Source organism: Haliaeetus albicilla, chromosome 9 (assembly GCF_947461875.1).
Source record: "Haliaeetus albicilla chromosome 9, bHalAlb1.1, whole genome shotgun sequence".
Taxonomy (NCBI): domain Eukaryota; kingdom Metazoa; phylum Chordata; class Aves; order Accipitriformes; family Accipitridae; genus Haliaeetus; species Haliaeetus albicilla.
The window spans coordinates 11,881,903-11,900,622 of record NC_091491.1 but is presented as its reverse complement, the minus strand read 5'-3'; the positions used below and the strand labels follow the sequence as shown (position 1 = coordinate 11,900,622).

Here is an 18,720-nt window from a genome sequence, read left to right as displayed (position 1 = left end):
CAGCCAGCGAGAAAGCTGGAGGGGCACAAGAAGTTGGCACAGGACACAGCCAGGGCACCTGACCTGAACGGGCCAACGGTGTATTCCATACCATGGGACGTCCCATCTAGTTTAGGAACTGGGGAGTGGGGGCAGAGAATCGCCGCTCGGACTAGCTGGGTGTCGGTCGGCGGGTGGTGAGCAATTGCCCTGCGCATCATTTGTACATTCCAATCCTTTCATTATTGCTGTTGTCATTTTATTAGTGTTATCATTATTAGTTTATTCTTTTCTGTTCTATTAAACCGTTTTTATCTCAACCCACGGGTTTTGCTTCTTTTCCTGATTTTCTCCCCCATCCCACTGGATGGGGGGGAAGTGGGTGAGTGGCTGTGTGGTGTTTAGTTGCTGGCTGGGGTTAAACCACGACAAGGGTCTATTCCAACCTAAATGATTCTATGAAGCTTTTGGTTTTGCAGACCCAGTTTTCAAAAGCACCAGGCAAAAGATTGCTGCTCTGCTGCTGTCTCAGTCTCCACTTGGAGCACTCAACCGCCCAAGATGACCTTTTTAGATGGCTTACATGGGAAACCTGTGCCCAGTAGACTCTGGAAATATAAGTATCCAAGTGCTCTTCTAGCTAAAACCATCACTGCCAGAGAAGCCAGTCCCGCCTCTTGTTGAGAAGAGGATTTTTATTGATGTGGCTTCAAAAGATCTTGCAGGTCACCAGAGTAGCCCTGCTAACATTGCTGCAGGATCCCAGCCTGGCATCATCCCATCTGCATGGCAGTGAGGCCAACTTAGGATTCAAGAGAAGACCCTCCCACTTTTTTTAAAAGCAGAGCTGATATTAAAGGAAATTATCATAAGTTATATTTCAGTATTTAACTCTTCAAAGCAGCAGGCTCTTCCCATAGGGTCATTTCCCTGCATAGAGCAGAAGGAAAGCATACCAGGTAGGACACAGAAGTATCTGAAAAATATGCCAGGAGTGAAACTAGTGCTCTGCAGGCATGGCAGCTGTCAATCAGCTGCAAATTTGGGAAATTGGGGTAGGGAGACTGAAGGAACTGGTAGGGACTCTGCTTTCATTCCCAGCAGGAAATTTAAATCAAGGAGAAGTCAGGAAGCTACAGGCTGGATTGGATCAGGTCCACTTTCCATTCCAGATGTCTCCTGGGACAACATCCTCAACTCCAGGAAATGTTTCTCTTGGGGACAGTTACTGAGGTCCATCAGAAACTGCAGTGGACAATTCCTGGTGCTCTCCAAGAAGCCAGACATACCTGTACAAGTACAGGTTTTCATTCAGGGCACTCACTGCATCACTTGGGGCATTTAAGCCTCAGCATTGGGCACAGTTTGTTTCTATATCACTGCTTACAGTGTATTCCAAGAGCACCGGTTCAGAAGCAGCATCATTGATTTCTTCTAATTATAAATCCTATAGAAAGTTTTCAGCTTGCAATAGTCACAGTTTTTCTCTAAGTGGAGCCAATAAAAGTTAAGAGTTGCTCCCTGGTTACTGTCATTACAACAATAAAAAGCCAGAGTAATTGAAAAGTGAATCAGGGAAACTGCCAGATTGGAGAGCAATGATAATAGAAGAAATTACCTGGGAGCCCAAGCCCAATGCAAAGTCTTGTCTCTGGCTGTACCAAGCTTGAGCCCATTCTGGACAAACTCCTGTGCTGATATATATCTAACAGAGGACATGCCTCCTGCATGAAAGTACTGGAGCATAGAGCAAAGCAGGAGCAATGGCCAACAAAGGCTTGCCAACAGGCCAAACACTCAGTACATGAGCCAACAAGGGTGATTTTGAACCCCATCTGAGATGGTTCCTCTTCCTAAAAGGCAAAATGACGATGGAAAAATAAAAAAATATTTTTTCCCTATATTAGCATAAAGCTTAAAAGCAAAAGCTGGAGATGTAACAACAGATGCATGTTTGTCAAGAGAACAATTATCTCCCACTAGATAGATTAACTGGTACAAGAACACCCAAAACTCCACAAGTCATTACTGTTTCCACGTTGTTAGAATTAGACGATAACCATGGTTGTGTTTGTAACCCAGGTAGCTTGAAGGAAAGCAACAGGTAGCATCACAGTAGACTCTGCAAAAGCTTGTTAGTGGCAATGCTGGTATAGCGGGAGACCAGCAAAGCCTTCTAAGAGTGAGAGGAAAGGAGCAGCATGTGTCAACATAGGCAACGTGTGTCCCAAGGTGAGTTTTCACACCTGTAGTTCTGGAAGCAGACATGAAGGACCAGAGGGCTGATCTGGAGCTGTTGTTCTTCCAACACAGTGAGGTAGATCCCGAAGCAGTCAGTTGTCTGTTACTCTCACAAGAACAGGATGCAGGCACCATATTGGAGGTCCCTCATCCTCAGCTACCCTGCCCATGTAAAGTCTGTGAGCACTTCCAGTAAATAAGTCTTATGGAGGCTCACACATCCTTGCAGATATCCTCAAAAAAGGATGCAAATAAAGAGCAGGTCTCAGAGACACTGATCTGGGTTGTGAAGCACTCACAGGGGTGAGCATCCATCTGGTGATGGGTGAACACAGGTTTTGGACAGCTTCTAGAAAGACTGTTCCCTGAAGGGGGAAAAAACCAAACCCATAAACTACAGCAAAAAAAAAATTTGTATTGGCCTCAGAGAACTGTCCCTGAGCCAAGAACAGAAAGAAAACTCCAACACAGGTTGAACATCACACCCTGATGAGATGGGATGGGGTAACCACGTGCAGACAGGCTGCTCCTGTTGATATGAAGTGACCACTAGGATGAAATTATGGATTTAGCATATGGGTGGACTCAGGAAGATGCTGGGGCTCAAGTTGAGGTTTGAGTTTCCCCAAGGCAAAGACCCTAGAGGAATACAGGATTGGGTGGTAGGTGAGAAATCATTGCTTCTACCTCCATGGCGCTGGTGTGCAATCAGCACTGCAGGAAGCCGACCGGGAGAGCTGCAAACCCCGGGCAGCCTCAAGGCACTCTGCAAGTCTCCACTAATGACACCTCCCGACACCACTGTAAGGCAACCATATGAATTAACCCCCATTTCCACACCTCTAGTTGCCAAGAAAAACGCTTTTTGTAATCACGCTCATTGTGAAGTACACAGCTGCTCAATTTTACTTGCTCTTTTTAACGTTAAAGAAAGCAGAATACAGGTGGTGAGATTTCTTCATGTACATCAAAGCAGGCTGGAAATTTGTGACTAAATACCAGGGGGATTTGCAATACAGCTTTGAACTGTGCAACAAGGAGCCACTGGTGACAATAGTGCGCTCGCTATTTTTAGCTGGGCAGTGTGAACGCTGAATCCCTGAGGAGCAAGGACAGCAGCAAAAACACCAAACCCACCACACTTGCTTTGCAGAGAACTCATCTGGGGCAAAACCAGGCTCTTTGGCTTTTCCCCTGCTCTCCACTTTTCTGCAGATTTTCTGCACCAGGTGTTTGATTGTTGCAGGAAATAAACAAGTAAATAGAATTGTAGAAATCAGTGCTTCTAAGGATAGATGGATAAATATATATGAATGTGTGCAAATCTGCCTATACACACAAATACTCATAAATCTTTCAGGGTCCAGATTTAATCAAAAGGCACTTATTTTTCCTAGTTAACCACTTTGAGGATTAATTATTTTGCATCTGTGCAATGAGGTGTGCAGCAGTGGTCGGGGAAGACAACCTTAGATAACGCACCAAGCAGCTCAGAACTGATAAGGTTGTCCTGTCCTTATCAGGCTGGGGGCAAAGGAGCGGGAATTTCTTGCTGCAATGTTTCCGAAATGCCAGCTATGCAATCTGATCACACGCTATCGCCACACTCTCAGTTGCAGAAGCGGGCACAAGTTTGCATTGCTTTTCCTCCACTGCAGTGTTAAGCCAGAGGGGTTTGGCCCTTCTGAGGTTTCTCGAAGGTAGGTAGTTTAGAAGAGGGTGTACAAGTCCTGGTGCTCACTGTTTGCTGTAACCATGCCTGTGTTTTGGGCTATAAGGCCTGAGAGTTCAAGATGCTGGTCAGAGGATGATCCTCTGCAGCACAGGGGGAGACTTGGGCTGACTCACAGCATTTCCATCCTTCTTTACTGACTGCACCGGTGGCTCAGAGGGACTCGTCTCCTCACCTGGCACTGCAAGTCAGCCAGTGTGAATGCCCTCTCTTCTGTACCATTAGCAGATATTAATACCACAAACATTACACGTATGCAAAGTTCCTCTGCTGCAAAATGTTCATTTCTACATATTCTGCAGGAATGATCTGGTTTTAATATCTGGTGTGTGTAAGAACAACATTTACCTACTGGATCTACAGCAGAAGTCAGCTAAGAGGGAAATGTTCTCTGCTTGTGCTCACCACGCAAGTACAACTGGAGAGTTAGAAGGAAAAAAAGGGGCAGAGACAAGGTTGTGGCTCATGGCAAGGTGTAGGAGCTACCAAAGGAATCTCTCAGCAATTTATCTCTGTTGGGATGGCCAGGACTGACACCGGATTGCTGCAACTCCAGGCTGGAAGATCATCCCTGGCATAGGGCTGTGTTTCTCTACTGCTCTACCAGCATTAAGCAAGCTGGCAAGAGCTCTAGCAACATCCATTTGCAACATTCACACTGTTAGTGTTAAATGAACCCAAAAGAGCAAAATTTGCAAAGTTATATTGAGGTGTTGAAATGAGGTTGAAAAAAACAGGAGTAGGGAACTGCGACATACCCACATGCCTCTCTTCCTCTGAGTACCACGCCTGTTACCGGTGGCTGAATTTAACTCGGTCCTCTTCCCACAGTTCGACATGCAGAGGATAACACTGGAAGAGCTGAAACACATCCTCTACCATGCCTTCCGGGACCACTTAACAATGAAGGACATCGAGAACATCATTATCAATGAAGAGGAGAGTTTAAATGAAAACTCTGGCAACTGCCAAACAGAGTTTGAAGGTGAGAGATAAAGTTTCTGTGTTTCTGTACAATTATTCTCTTTCTGCTTCATCTGTAAAACTTACTCTGATCCGTGACATGCAATGGGCAAGAGTGCATGGAGTTAGCATGGAGCTTTTTTAGAGTAAGTAGCAATGACACACTTAGAGAGCTCAAGAGCTGCTGTTAGCCTTCTTCCATGTGGTCTAAGTAAAGCTGATCCTGTTTCAGGCAGGAGGATGAACTAGTGGGTGCTTTGCCTTATGGCCCTCCTTCCTCTGATGGGATTCAGGCAGAGAGATGTGCAGCCCATGCTGAGGTGAGTGTCTAAGAGATTGAATTTCCCTACAGAAATACACATATCTCTCTCAGCCTACCATGGAAAGACTTTACTGGCAGTGGGTCCTGCCCTAGCAAGCTGTGTTAGGCTCCACCAGTTTTCTGTTGTCTTTCCATAAGCAGAAAATGTCTTCCTGGGGTTCTGGGCTCCCGGGCTCCCAAGAAACAGCTCTCTCCCGGCTGTTGCTGGGGAGAGTCCTCTCCCTGCATTGTAACACCAGCAGAGACAGTGCATCTGCACCCTGCTGCCCTGCACACCTCTTGGTCAGCACTGTCGGGACCACTGGTGTGGACCTGCAATATGTCACACAGGTACGCTCCAGGACAGCTCGTCTCAACACATGTGAGAGTGTCTGCAAGATCGAGGTCTAAGCAATCTTCAGAGGTAGCTAGAGAAAGAGAAGCCTTTGCTTCAGCAGCTGTTGCTTAACACAGCGTCCTCTCAGCAGTGCCACAAGATCACTAAGCGATCAGAAACCGGGATCAGAGACAGCCTCAACTTTTACAGTGGATTTTGCACTTTGAATGGAGCTAACGCTGGCAAGAACATTCCCCACTTTAAGCCACCTTGGGACAAGGATTTTCTTGGCCAGAGGAACTTGTGCTGCTCCGAAGTATTGCTTGTTGGAACATCTAAACAGATACAAATCATCTCAAGTGTAGAAAAGTCCAGGGAGATACCTACAGAGAATCTCAGGGTTTGTGCACGTCACCCTGGGACAGCTAGTGTGCTTCCCCCCCCACAGCAATGCCACTTTATATAGGCCATTTGGGGGGAAATTCTGATAATCTGAGGGGTCAAATAATAGCCTCTGAAAGGGCACCAGGCAGAGACACTGAAGCGTCTTTAAAACAAAGCAAAGGATAAACATATTAGTGCAATTCTCAACCTGGCTAATTAATGGGATTCAGCAGCTATATCCAGCACACTCACCCTCTGCTAAATACTGCAGAAAAGATGTAGACGAGAACAGCTGAATTTTAAAAAGCCTGCAGGAGGGAGGCAAGAAGCAACACTCTTCGAATCAAGCCAAGCAACATTTTTTTGTTCCTCCTGGAGAGCAGCAAGGAGGAAGAGATGCTTACTTACATGAATGGAGTTGTTAGTCCCCACTGACCTGCTGATTCAGTGGAGACATGCGCCAGCTGTCACCACAGCGAGAGCCATGCAGGCTTCTTTCAGCTTCAGTACTTGGGTGAACTATCCCAGTCGCAAAAAAAAAATGGGTCCGAAAACCTAAATGCTCAGCATCTCATTTTGGAAGTCCCAGCTTCCAAAAGTACAGCAAGAACAGCTTTTCTCGTGGGATGTTGGCATTGCTGGTGCTAGGCAGAACCTAGAAGCAAAACAGACCCTTTTTTAGATGTTGTTAGAAATACACACACACACGCACAAATCCACCAGAGAATAAAGATCAACTGAACACTGTCAACAAAAATGCAAAGTTTTGCTTCAGGTCCCAGAAGAAGGGGACAGTTCTGGTCCATGGGAGCTCTGACATGAGCATTGCTCCCAGGAAAGGCAAGCTGGGAGCACGTTGCATCCCTGCAGCTCTCCAGGTTGGTCATGCCATTACCTGAATGCCCCACTTGTGCCCTTGGCGTTCCCATTTCCCAAGCACTAAGATCCCTACAGGCCTCAAAAGCATAAATTATAGGGCCTCATGGCATGGATCAATGGCACTAAGGGAGAGCTGTCATAAAGGTTGGACAGCATCTCAGTCTAGCTTTAAACGGCTGTACAGAAGCACCTCCGTGTAAGTCAGTCACCCTTTACTCCTTAATTAGTAGAGTGAAGGAGATACTTTTTGGGTATAATTCCTCGAGCTTATGTTAGGTGGTACCTTGGGATGAGATGAATTGCACCTTAAAAAGCACCTATTTCTTTCAACTGTAAAGGTAGCCTAAAGGGACTAGCTTAGATGCTCACATCTATATTTAATGTACATTTCATCCACCCCATTGAAGTTCCTTTAATTATGGGTAGGAATGAAGCCAAGATGAGCCCTGATGGTTTTCACTGAGATTTGGAAATGGCTCCTAAGGGAAGAGACATAGCCCATACTTTCAGTAGTACCTTGCTGAAATAGGGAATTTCCATTCACTGTCACCTCTGGATATGTTCCTGCCATCAAAAAGAAGCCCCAAACCCCTTCATCCTGTGGACAGCCACATGCCCCCCTTCTCCACACCTGGGGTTAGCTGGCTCAGCCCCACCAGGTGCTAAGCAGCATTGTACAGGTAACATCGTCATTGGTACAAATATGTGCAAATTTCTGTCATTCTCACAATTTTGCCATCTTGGCTTCTTGTCATAATAAGGTCTTTACAACTGTGTAATATTCTTCCTATATCAACATGGATGATATACCTTATCTCTCTCTCCCACACTCATATACACACACAGAACCACACACATGCTTTAACCCAAATACAATATTCATATTATGGTCAGGGACAAGGCCAGGATTTTGTTCCGTTCACTCTGAACATTAGAGTCATTTGCAAGATGTCAGATCTAGGCTTACATTACAACTTTCCCTCCTACGCATTTCTAGGGGTTTTCATTTGCCGCCTTCTTGATGAAGAGCAAAGCAATGAAAATGCCCAACTCCTCTGTACAAGCAGCCCACACCAGCTCTGCTGATAAAGAATACAACCAGAAGGGAGGCACAGTTATGTCTTCAGCCTTTCTCTCAATTTTTATTAATGCTGAGGGCAGGAGAAGGAAGTTGAGAACCAAGAAGAGTGTATGTTTTTATGAGAAGAGACACAAGAAAAGGACAACTGTTTGTAGTGACATTGTACTACCAAAAATTTATAGTACAAAAATCATTTGTCTGGCAGTTCCCTTTATCCAAACACTCAGGACATTAAGCTCGTGGCAAACAAGAGTGCCAGCTGCTTATGGTGACCTGTGCTGTCTGCCACAAGTATTTCACCCTCAACCCTGACACTCAAATTAACTGGAAGTACAAGAGCTGCCACAGCAACCCTCCCTGTTCCCCCCAGAAAAGCACTAGGAGCATTCACTCCTCAGCTAAGGGCTTGCGAATGAAAAACTGACTTCTTAAAACAAAAATAACTCCAGTCAACCAGAGAAAGCAAATATCACTCACCTTTGGCAGGGTTATGACAGAAGCCACTATAAATACACTGTAGCTGTTCCTGTTTGCAAGCCTTTTTCTGCAGACGGGAAGGCTCTCAGTGCTTACCCTGACCATCTCGAAGACACTGTGGGCGTCGTGACCAGCCCAGCAGCTACAGCCAGTGGACCAACGCACCCTGAAATGGGCTGGACCCGTTAACCCCATGTCCTGGTGGAGAATTTATAGTGGTGGTAGCTCTGTCTCTGCCACTAGTGACACCATGGTGAGTCCTGCTCACCAGCCTGTCCTCTGCATGTTGAGAAGATGAAGGATGACCCAGCCTCAATTTGCCTTTTCTTCTTGAGATCTCATTTATGTTGGATAGCCCGTGAGTTGCTCTCCCCCCTAAGAAGGGGCCAGGACATCTCCAGAGGAGCTTCAGGCTCTGACCATGTTCAAGGAACCAGCTCACGTCCGGACCCTGGCATGTCCCATGGGTATTAAAAACTGCTGGCAACAAAATGCAAAACAGATTGAGCATCCAGCCCTGCAACAATGCCAGCTATGGAAACCAGCAGGAAAAAGCACAGATTACATGCTCAGAGGTTATATGAATTTGGAGAAAGGAGAGAACTGAGGGTGAAAACTCACCAGTTAGCAGGGGGGGCAAATGGGTCTTCGCATGTAAGAGCGCAATTCACAGGGCAGCATGTAGTTGTGTTCACAGTGAAGAAAGTCAGTAATTTCAGCTTCTTCGTCTCCCTATGGATTGCAAGGGGGCAGAAGAACTGTAATACTCGTCTTCTTGCTGGAGTAATTCCTGCTGAGCCCCAACCAACAGCAAGAGGTTCTCCCTGGATCTGCAACACCTCGACATTTCAGCACAGATCTTTCCCCTTTCTTCTGGAGTTATTTGGCTATTTGGTGTACCTTCAGTTGGTAAAGAACAATAACAATTACTTACCTGGATCCTGCTGCCTTAAAGCTCTATTTTTACTTGATGGTATAACAGCAGACTGAAGAAATTGTTCAATTCAGGAACACTTCTGCAAGAAACACTGAACATGCTTTACTCTTTTCCTTTGAATAGGACAGTTGCCATCACAAAAAGCCTTGGCCAGTCTTCAGTTGCTGCTCCCAGTCACCGTAATCAGCACCAGAGCCCCACACTGAACGGCAATGGTGACTGTGATGGCTTGTGTCACTGTTTTGTCTGCTGGCTGGGAGTGTTTTCAAAGTACAAAAATAATAGAAAACTAAAGAAAGAAATAACTAAAGCTGTGATTTAACAAGCTTTTCAAAGTGCCAGGGCATCAAGCACAAAACCAAGGAACCACAGTATTGATTCTGTGCATTATAGAAGTGAGCGAAGGAATCAAGGAGTAGAGCAACGCAAGAAAAAAGCAAGTAATTTAGAAGAGCTGCCATGAGGCGTATTTCATTATCTGCACAGAATATAGCAAGTCCCTTGGAGCACTGGTAGTGCAGCATTTCCCTGCCATGGGCAGTCTGACTCAAAGTGCTGCCTAACAAGGGCTTCTTGTGCCTCTGGTGCTGAGCTGGTGCTGGGGCACCGCATGGGAGCTGGGATTAGGACACAGGCACTGCTAAATCCTAAGAGGAGGTGAGGGGGGATGAAACAAGTGTTCAAAATGCAGCATCTAGTGCTCCCCGCTCTCTGGGCAATGAGGTTCAAGCCTGGATCAGAAAAGGGTTTTTTTCTATATATTCTAAAAACATTCTCCTTGACTTTTCCAAACATGGACACTTGGAGCCTTTTCCTGGTTGCATTTTAGGTTTATTGTAATTCTGAGATTGTTGTCAAACAGCTGAAAGTCCCCCATCATCAGAAGTCCATCCATGAGGAAAAGGCAATGGGTACATCCCTTCACAGGCCAAAACAAGACTATGTGTTACTGCCCATAGCGGCAGGGCAGAATTATCCACCCTGTGTGTGAGGATCTTCTGCCTTTCTGTGATTATCTCGGGGGACCTTCAAGGTCTTTTCAAACAGATTAATCTTCATAGTACCCCAATACCTTCTGATATTCATAGTTAGGGAGGCTAAGAGAGAGAGACATTAACTGGCTTTAGCAAGTCACAGCATGAATCCTCATTGATGAACTTTGGAGAAAAAAAAAATTAAGTAAGTCAAATGCTGAAAAAATCCCAACTCTGTCTGCATTTTAACTGCTGCAAAATTACTCTCACCACTTTTGATGATTATTCTGCAAGCATTCATTTGGAAAGGTTCTTAATAAGTCTGATTTTTCTTACGCACAGAAAACCTAAAGACAGTTTGGAAAAATGACTAACGTACTGTGCATAATCATGGGAGCTATCACAGTGGTTTTTTAACTGTGGTCAGGGAGCACATCTTGAATCTCTCCTCATTCCCAGTTGACCTGGATGAGTCGATGGGATTCACCAAAGACCAACATTTCCAATTAAAGAACTTTAGGGAGAACTTCATAAAGAGCTTAAAAGAAATGCACAGATAAACCAAAATACACCTACAAGCATTTGAAGGGTTTAAAAGCCAAGATGAGAGAGAAAGGAATTCCTGCAGTATGAGAGGGTGGTCTAAGATGAAAGCTGGTTTGGAAGCAATGAAAGGTAAGGTGGATTATTTGGAAATGTCCCAGCAGGGAGAGGTAAGACTTGGCCGGCACAGTGGATCTCTGAGGTGGACTAGAGGGCTAAGCCAAGCTAATAATCAGAGGCAAAGGAGGATTTCTGAGCTCAGCTGATCCTGGTGGAAAGCAAAAACATTACTTTGGTTGAGCATCTCATCTTTCCCATGTCTTCCCTGCAGTGCACGCCCAGAAGCAGAACAGACAGACCTGCGTACGGAAGAGCCTTATCTGTGCGTTTGCCATGGCCTTTATTATAAGCGTGATGTTGATTGCAGCCAACCAGATCCTGCGGAGCGGCATGGAGTAGCCTCTCGCCATGACACTGTGAACCAAACTGACCATGCATGCGCATGCCACCGGGTGAGCTTCCCCCGAACCGACTCTCACACGGCAAAGAGACAGAGGCAGGCAGATAAAGCACCATTCGACAAGGAGCCTGAGGCCAGCAGCGTAATGTGTCTTGTGAATCAACTACATCCTTTTGGCAGGGACATAAAAGGGCTGTCTTAATGCTTTAAAGGTTTTGTTTCCTAATGCAATAAAAAAAAATATACAGGAGTCCCGAATTATTGCTTCAAAACAGCAATGGTAACTTGGAAGAAACTTTCATCCAGCAGCCTGTTTTGCAGTTTTAAAGAGGCACAGCCTCATGACTTATTGCAGCAGGGCTGTGTTTTAACCTAGGGGCCGACTGACTATTCTGCATAGCTCTCCGCTGGGCCCACATTCCCAGGAAGTTGATCGTAGCATTGCCACGAGCAAGTTCTGTTCGTTTTATTTCATGTACTCCAGCTTCACTTTGTTTTTCCCTTATGACCATGCCTTTGAGTTTACGGCATTAGAGGGGAGCTAGAGCATCCTTGTACAGTATTTTCAGAGTAAAAAAGAGGAGAATTTGCCAGCGTCATACAAAATTTCTATTTTTGGTTCATAAACGCCGCCTTTGACACAAGACTGTGGGGTAGCATGAGTCCATTTGCAATTTTTTTTCCAACCGTGAATCAGGGCTTGAGAAGCACCACCCATTCTCACACATGGGCATTTCTGAGATTTGTGCACAGTCTTCCAACCGACTCTGCAACCACCAGCACCAGTTAAAACTCCCTCTATTTGGTCCTGTCTGCATATTCAGCAACATTTGCTTTCCAGCAGTTTTGCCCTTCTTCTATATCAGTCTTCAATAACCTTATCTGAGATGAAAATCATGAGGAAAGCTCAGAAAGAGCTTTCCTCCCCTCTCCTTGCCTGTGCAATTTTTATTTATTTCATTTCATATGCCCTGGTTGTAATTCGCAGTGAAACCTCCGCATCAGACACCTTCTCGTGAGAGAAGTTATATTTTCGCCTACATGGTAGTGTGTGGTTTTGACCAGCCAGCTGCTCCAGTTCATCCCAGTAGCTGTCCCACCACTGTCCCATGGGCAGGCGCCAAAGAGGGCAAGGTGAAAAGCAGACTGCAGCAAGAGAAGAAGGAATCAAACTAAAGCCTACCGCCAGATGTTACATAGCATGTCAGACTTTCAGATCCTGCAAGTGTTAGTTATTTTTCCTGGAAGAGACTTTAATGAGCAGCAAGGAGAAGATGGAGTGATGCAGTCTAGAGACACAACACATCCCATGGAAAGCACAAGGACTGGGTGAGCCTGGAGCCAGGATTACATTGGAAAGCATTTTTCCTTTTAAACTTGACATTAATCCTTGCATTTACCTTCAGATGAACTGTGCACCTGTATGTGACCCCAGGAAAGATCTGGTTTCCTTGCCCTCATAGGAGAGGTTTCCCAGCCAGAGCTCACGGAGCTGGCATGGGGAGCACTCCCAGGGAGGTCCATGGAGGCACCTGGGCGTTGGAGTTGCATTGGCTTTGTGGTGCTGGCTGGGTGAGCTCCAGGAACACCAAGGAACAGCGAGATCTTGCTCCTGTAAATGTAGATGACTGTTTCCTGTGTCACAAGAGGGGGCAGGATGGCTCCCCAAGGGATTGCAAACCACGAGCTTCCCTCATGCTACACAGCAGCCATCAGCTTAAGCCTGGATCCATCCCAACGACTCGTTTCAGGTCTTGCTTTGATTACAAGTTTGATCGATAACATTTAACCTGTATTTTTCAGTAGCCTGATTTGAAAATCTCCTTCTCATTATTCTGTCTCCCATCACCCCTTTAAACTCACATCACTGCTTTGGATTTTGTCTTTAGGAGTGTGTCTCAGTCGCCCACCTCCACATCGTTGCCATTTTCCTGGTGCCCTCCCTCCATCACCGAAGACAACAGCAGCCTTTTCCAGAGCAGCCAAGTTATTTTTTCCTGCACATTTTTTTTTTTCCACAAACACACACTTTTGTATTTCTGTTCTGCTGTGAGTAATAGAGGTCAACTGCAAAATATTCCACAAAAAATTGTTATATGTCCCAGAAGATGGAGAGATTTATGTTTGCTCTAGGGCAGCAGCAGACCAAAACAACAGCGGAAAATCTTAGGCAAACTCTGAATGCAGGATTCACACTGCTGGGGAGCCAAGGTGCGCTCCCAGCACGCGCTGCACTGGACATCAGAGATAATGAGCTTTGAGATCATTTTAAGGGAACTGTCATCCACATTTTCAGGTCTCAGGGGCATGTGAAAAAGGGGCAGCAGCAGAAAAAAAGTCTAAATGTTACTTGTCACTGAGTAATACTTGTTAAGATTTTTTTTGACCGGGACTGTGCTGGAGTGAATATGGGCAGCAGGGGCAGATGGAGATGGAGCGGAGAGGTGGGCACCAACCTACCAGCCCCGCTCAGCAACAGAAGAAGCATGGGGCAGAGCGGTGCCTCTTCACTGAGCCTAGAAACACAAGCTAAAACACATAGACCAGGCATTTCTCCACATTCTTCTCACTCATCTGACAGCTAACACCAGGCAGACTCCAATTATAACAGCTACCGTACGGACGAGATGATCTTTTGCATTCTCTTAAGCTTTCTGGAAGGCTCCATAGTTTCTACATGCATGCTCCATAAAACCCTTTGTAAATACAGTCATTTTTCAGTATAATTCTTCACCTTGAAGCTCCATTTGTAAAACCAAACCTATAATTAATATATCAGTAAAAGCCATAGCCTGGTGTCAGCAGAGTTCATCACAAAACTCCCCACTGATTTTACTGGGTATAAGATTTGGGGGTTTTGGGGGTTTGCTTTTTCTGTAGGGAACCAAATTTATCCATTATGAATCAGTGTCATGTCTTGCCAGAGGTCTCCTTTTCCTTCCTAGAGCAGCCTTTCTCCATCTAAAGGCGTCTTGAAGAGAACCCTTCTTTAATCAGTCAGGGTCTTCTGGTAGCTAGTGGCAATGCAGGATGGATCAGGCCAAGCCACTTCATCCTTTCCTCTCCCCACAACCTTTCTACTGACACCTTCCCATCCTTCCAAGCCAGCAGCATTGGACCTGTGTCTCTTACCTACCTCCCTGGCTCCATTTATGTAACATCCATTTATCTTCTTTTTTTTTTTCTTCTACACAAGAAGAAAAAAAAGGGCTTTTTGTTGCTTTTACAGACAGTAGGTAAAAATAGAGCAGTAAAATTTTGATTGGAACCTGATGGCAAAAGCTTAGGGGGAAGAAAGTAGAAGAATCAAAGAAATAAAAATAAAAAAACCCACATCCCATACTTTAAGAAAAAAAAAACCTATTTAAGTGCTAATTAACATACTTTAAAAAATACCCAGACTGCAGCAGTGCTAGGTAGAGCTGTCAGAAAAAGCACTAAACTTATGCTCTTGCCAGTTACATGAGAATTTAAGTGTCTTTTCAGCACTGCAATTCTGCATGAAAAGGATATTGCTATGGCAACCCTCGCTGTTCGTGACATGTGTGCCACCATGTCGGAGCGACACGCAGCAATTGCAGACACGCTCCCAGCCAAACCAAGGATGGACAAACAGCTCCCAGCAGCCTGGGACAGCATTTCAGCTCACAGATTTGCACATTATTAGCAAATTGTGAGCACCCCAAAGACAAGTCTGTTGGCTTAGCCACAAAAATATGTGTGCAATTAAAGAGATTGACGTGCAGGGAAGGGTTTGGGACGGACCTGATTATTTTAGCTTGAGAGAGGCATTGGTTTGGTTTGGGAGCAAGTGAAATCAACGCAGTGTAAGCACTGCTTGACACAGGCTGTCCTGTGCTTGTCGAGGACACTTTGGGCAGGTCCTTCACAGAGGGATTGATCTCTGATGGGAAGGATTTGGATCACTGCTCCTGCAAGGCAGCGGGCTGCATCATTGATAACCATTGACTTTGACTTTAACCGTTAGCTTTAACTTTGAAGGCACGTTCTGATTTTCTGCTCCTGGAGAAGCCAACGAGGGAACGGCAGGCACATGGCATGCTGAAATACTTTGGAGGCCACGGAGAAGTGAATTCCAGCAAAAGCTGCTGAAGGAACATTGCTTACCTGTCACATCCAAAGCCACACCATAAGGTCAGTCATAAAGAAAATCACAGCTGAGGAATTACCAGGCAGGACAAGTGCACCATGGTGGTGGAGGTGGCCCTGGGGAGAAGGATCCTGCCCACGACAGGCTGTGCCACCCAAGGATTTTGTTGGGGCCTGACCCTCTCAAAGAGTCCACCACTGAGAATTTCTAATCAGAAGCAATATCAACAGTAATGTAAAGAATTAAACAAGGTGGGCAACTGGAAAAACTTGGCTTTGTTAGGGAGAATTTGGTCCTCGTGCTCTTGGAGTTCATACAGGAAAAAAGAGAGTTGACAAAGCAATTCTTTTTCATGTTTGATGGGTACCCGCAAATATGCCAGTTACTGTTAGCAGACACCCTGTCCTGGTGAAGGTGCTCACAGACCCCCCAGGACAAGGTCACCTGTGAGCAGAAGGGTGGGAGGTGGTAGGAGACCCAGCTACCTGCCCCTGCTCCCAGGTGAGCTGCACCTGACTATTTGGGTATCATCTGGTGATTTGGAGAGATTTCATACAGGCTATTCAGTGGTTATTGGGAGCTCACATGTTGGATAGGGTGCACTGGTAGGGCTGGATGTTGGTTGCTTTACATGGGAGACTTCCAGCAACTTTGTAAAAGAAAAGATATGTACATATATACCCACCTCTTTAAGCTAGGGCCAAGTAAATGGGTTTTTTTGGTCCTTCTCCCATAAGAAATAGGATAACAAGCAAGCAAATCAAGAAAAGGTAGAAAGCATTCATAAGGATATTACTCTGGATGGCTGAAGTCTGTTTGACAGACTTGGATGAGCGAAGTACCTACTGGCAAACACTTTTTGCCATGAAAAGCATAGGAATATTCTTTCACAAAAACCTCACGCTGCATCTTTCTGCCTGCTGCACAAGACCAAAACATCTCCTGGGACACCCAGAGGACTGTGGTGGCTGTCCGAGGTCCAGTGCTGGCTCTGCTCAAGATGACACACTGCTTTGCGAGGTGCCTGGTACAAAGAGACTCTCAGCTTTTTCCACAAAAGACTCTCTCTCCCCCGTGCCCCCCCCCCCCCCCCATTGCACACACGTGCACAGAGCAAGCAGTGCTGTAAAGGGCTGTCATCGCACAAAAGCAAGAGGTGCACAGTCCCAAGTCAGACTTAGATCTGCGAGGAGAGAAGCAGTAGGAGGAATACATTAAGATCACTAAGAATGAAGTTCCCTATTTTATCCACCAGTGTAATAAATTATTTAGTTTCTGCTTTATGGATGACTATGGATTTGAAAGAAGAAAAACCAACTCTTCTAAAATGAAAATCTGATGAAGTATCTTTTTTCTTGGCTCTGAATCATGCTTACATTCCACAGATGAAGATGTACAGAACTTGCTGATTTTCAATCTATTATTTTACTGTACTGTGTTCTGACAGTGCAATTACATTTCCCTGGCATTACTTAAAACCTATTACTTTCCCAGGAATTTAATACAGAAAAAGAAAAGGCTCACAACATTTTCATCTCTCTATATTCTTGGTTGTTATCAGGACTGGATCTTGTTTTTCTCCAGTTCAAGTAGGATGTTTTAGGCAGCTCTAGGACCTGTAGAATCTTCATGAAGAGCAAGATGGACAGAAAATCAGCCAACATTTTAGTTGGACGAGTACTCCACTCCTACCTCTCCAGTGGCAAAAGTCTGAAAAACTGCCTCAATTTGGCATCATCACTAGGAAAGAATTTCAGCCACAGAAGCGATGAGAAGATGGAGAAAGGAGAAAAAGGAAATCCTCTGGATCTAAAGATCATACTTGACAATTTGATGATGAAAATACTGTAGGTTTTTTTTTATTTTCTGTCAAGACAGACCAAAATACTTTGTAGCCTTGAGAAGCATTACTAAATGAAATTGCCATTTTCCAACCAATTATTTTCTACAGCTGTTCATGGCCAGTCTTGCCAGCATCATGAATAAACAGCTTCAAACACTGCTATTTTTACAACGCTTTAGGTGAGATCCATAATACGACTTTTCTTTATCAGCTGGTCTTCTGTCTTCATCAGCCAACAAGTAGACATTTGATCATCCCATTTGAAGCTGTTGAGCTTGCTCTGGTAGGTACCCCTCTGGTCTTGCCAGCTCTCCGGCATGTCTTGTCTCTCTTGTGAGCAGTCCCACTAAACCCAAACCATACAGCATCAGGCCCCAGGGGTTGCCATTTGACAGCAGTCTTCAAATAAAGCCTCTATATTCATATTGCACCAAGCCAAGAACGGTATTACATTTCCTACCATCTCTTTCAGAGGAGCCAAAGTTATTTCAGCTTCAAGCAGCAGCTCTTGTTTTCTCAGATTTTAATGGGGGGGGGGGGGGGGGGGGGGGGAGGAGCAGAGAGAGATGAAGTTTCTCTTGGACTCAAGGGTAAATCAGAAGTAACTCATTAGAGTTAATTGGCTTAAACTGGAATAAGCCCAGAATCCAGCCTGTTGCCATTTAATCCATACTAGGATCTAAGTAATCAATGCCTCCTGATTAATCTCTAGGAAGTTCTTCAGTAATACATGCATCTCCTTTTTGTCATCATTTCACCCTTCACTGTTTTCAAGCCATTTACCATTCATTGTTAAAAGCTGACCATTTTTTGCTTGTTAACAAAAGACATGACGTTTTAATTAGAGACAACAACTCACAAAGTCAGCAGCATAATGGTAAAAAAAAAAAACACCTTTGTACAAAATACTGTAAATATTAATATAAATTAACTTGGCATGCAACTTAAATCCTATGTTATTGCAAGTTACTGAAGTGTATAAAGACATGTATAAAGGAAAACCGAATGCCATATGTATCGGCTGTTTCCTCTAACCAAACACTACTGTAAATATATAATCTGTATAAAAAGATTTTAATTTTACCATTATTTATGCAATAGAAATAAAGGTTTTTTTCTTTTGATGAGGGATGAAGTTTCTTTTTTCCTCATTTTGAAGCAGTCATTGATATTTATTCATGCCCAAGTACAAGAGCAAAAGCTAGATTTGCATAAAATATTAGGACAGAGACCCTTTCTTCCTTCTGAGGCATACATGAACATTTGGGCTTTTTATTTTGCTTTGAAACTAGATTTACATATTTTAAAGCCTGTTACTACAGAAAGGGCTCCTAACTGAATAGATGCCTTGGCTGTTCAGAGCTGGGATCAATGCTTCGAGAGCGACACAGATGCACAGGACTTGTCAGCCTGCCAAAGAGAGGAACTGAACTTCTCTGGAAGTGGAAGTCAAAGCCACAACCACAACTGGTGTGGTT

At 44.8% G+C, this 18,720-nt stretch overlaps 1 protein-coding gene across 7 annotated transcripts in view; it reads left to right on the top strand.

Moving 5' to 3' along the window:
• The window catches only part of CALN1 (calneuron 1), a 129,801-nt gene extending 111,435 nt beyond the window's left edge, over positions 1-18,366 (top strand). For 3 of the 7 annotated variants that reach the window (XM_069791504.1, XM_069791506.1, XM_069791505.1), the window contains exons 5-6: positions 4,784-4,937; positions 13,178-18,366. In XM_069791504.1, the coding sequence (XP_069647605.1) occupies positions 4,784-4,937; positions 13,178-13,341 (318 nt within the window). In that variant the 3' untranslated portion in view covers positions 13,342-18,366. Of the gene's footprint in view, positions 1-4,783; positions 4,938-11,159 lie in introns of all 7 variants that reach the window. The other 4 variants (XR_011326098.1, XR_011326097.1, XM_069791507.1 and 1 more) reach the window with 4 other exon arrangements.
• Positions 18,367-18,720: the final 354 nt, after the last annotated feature.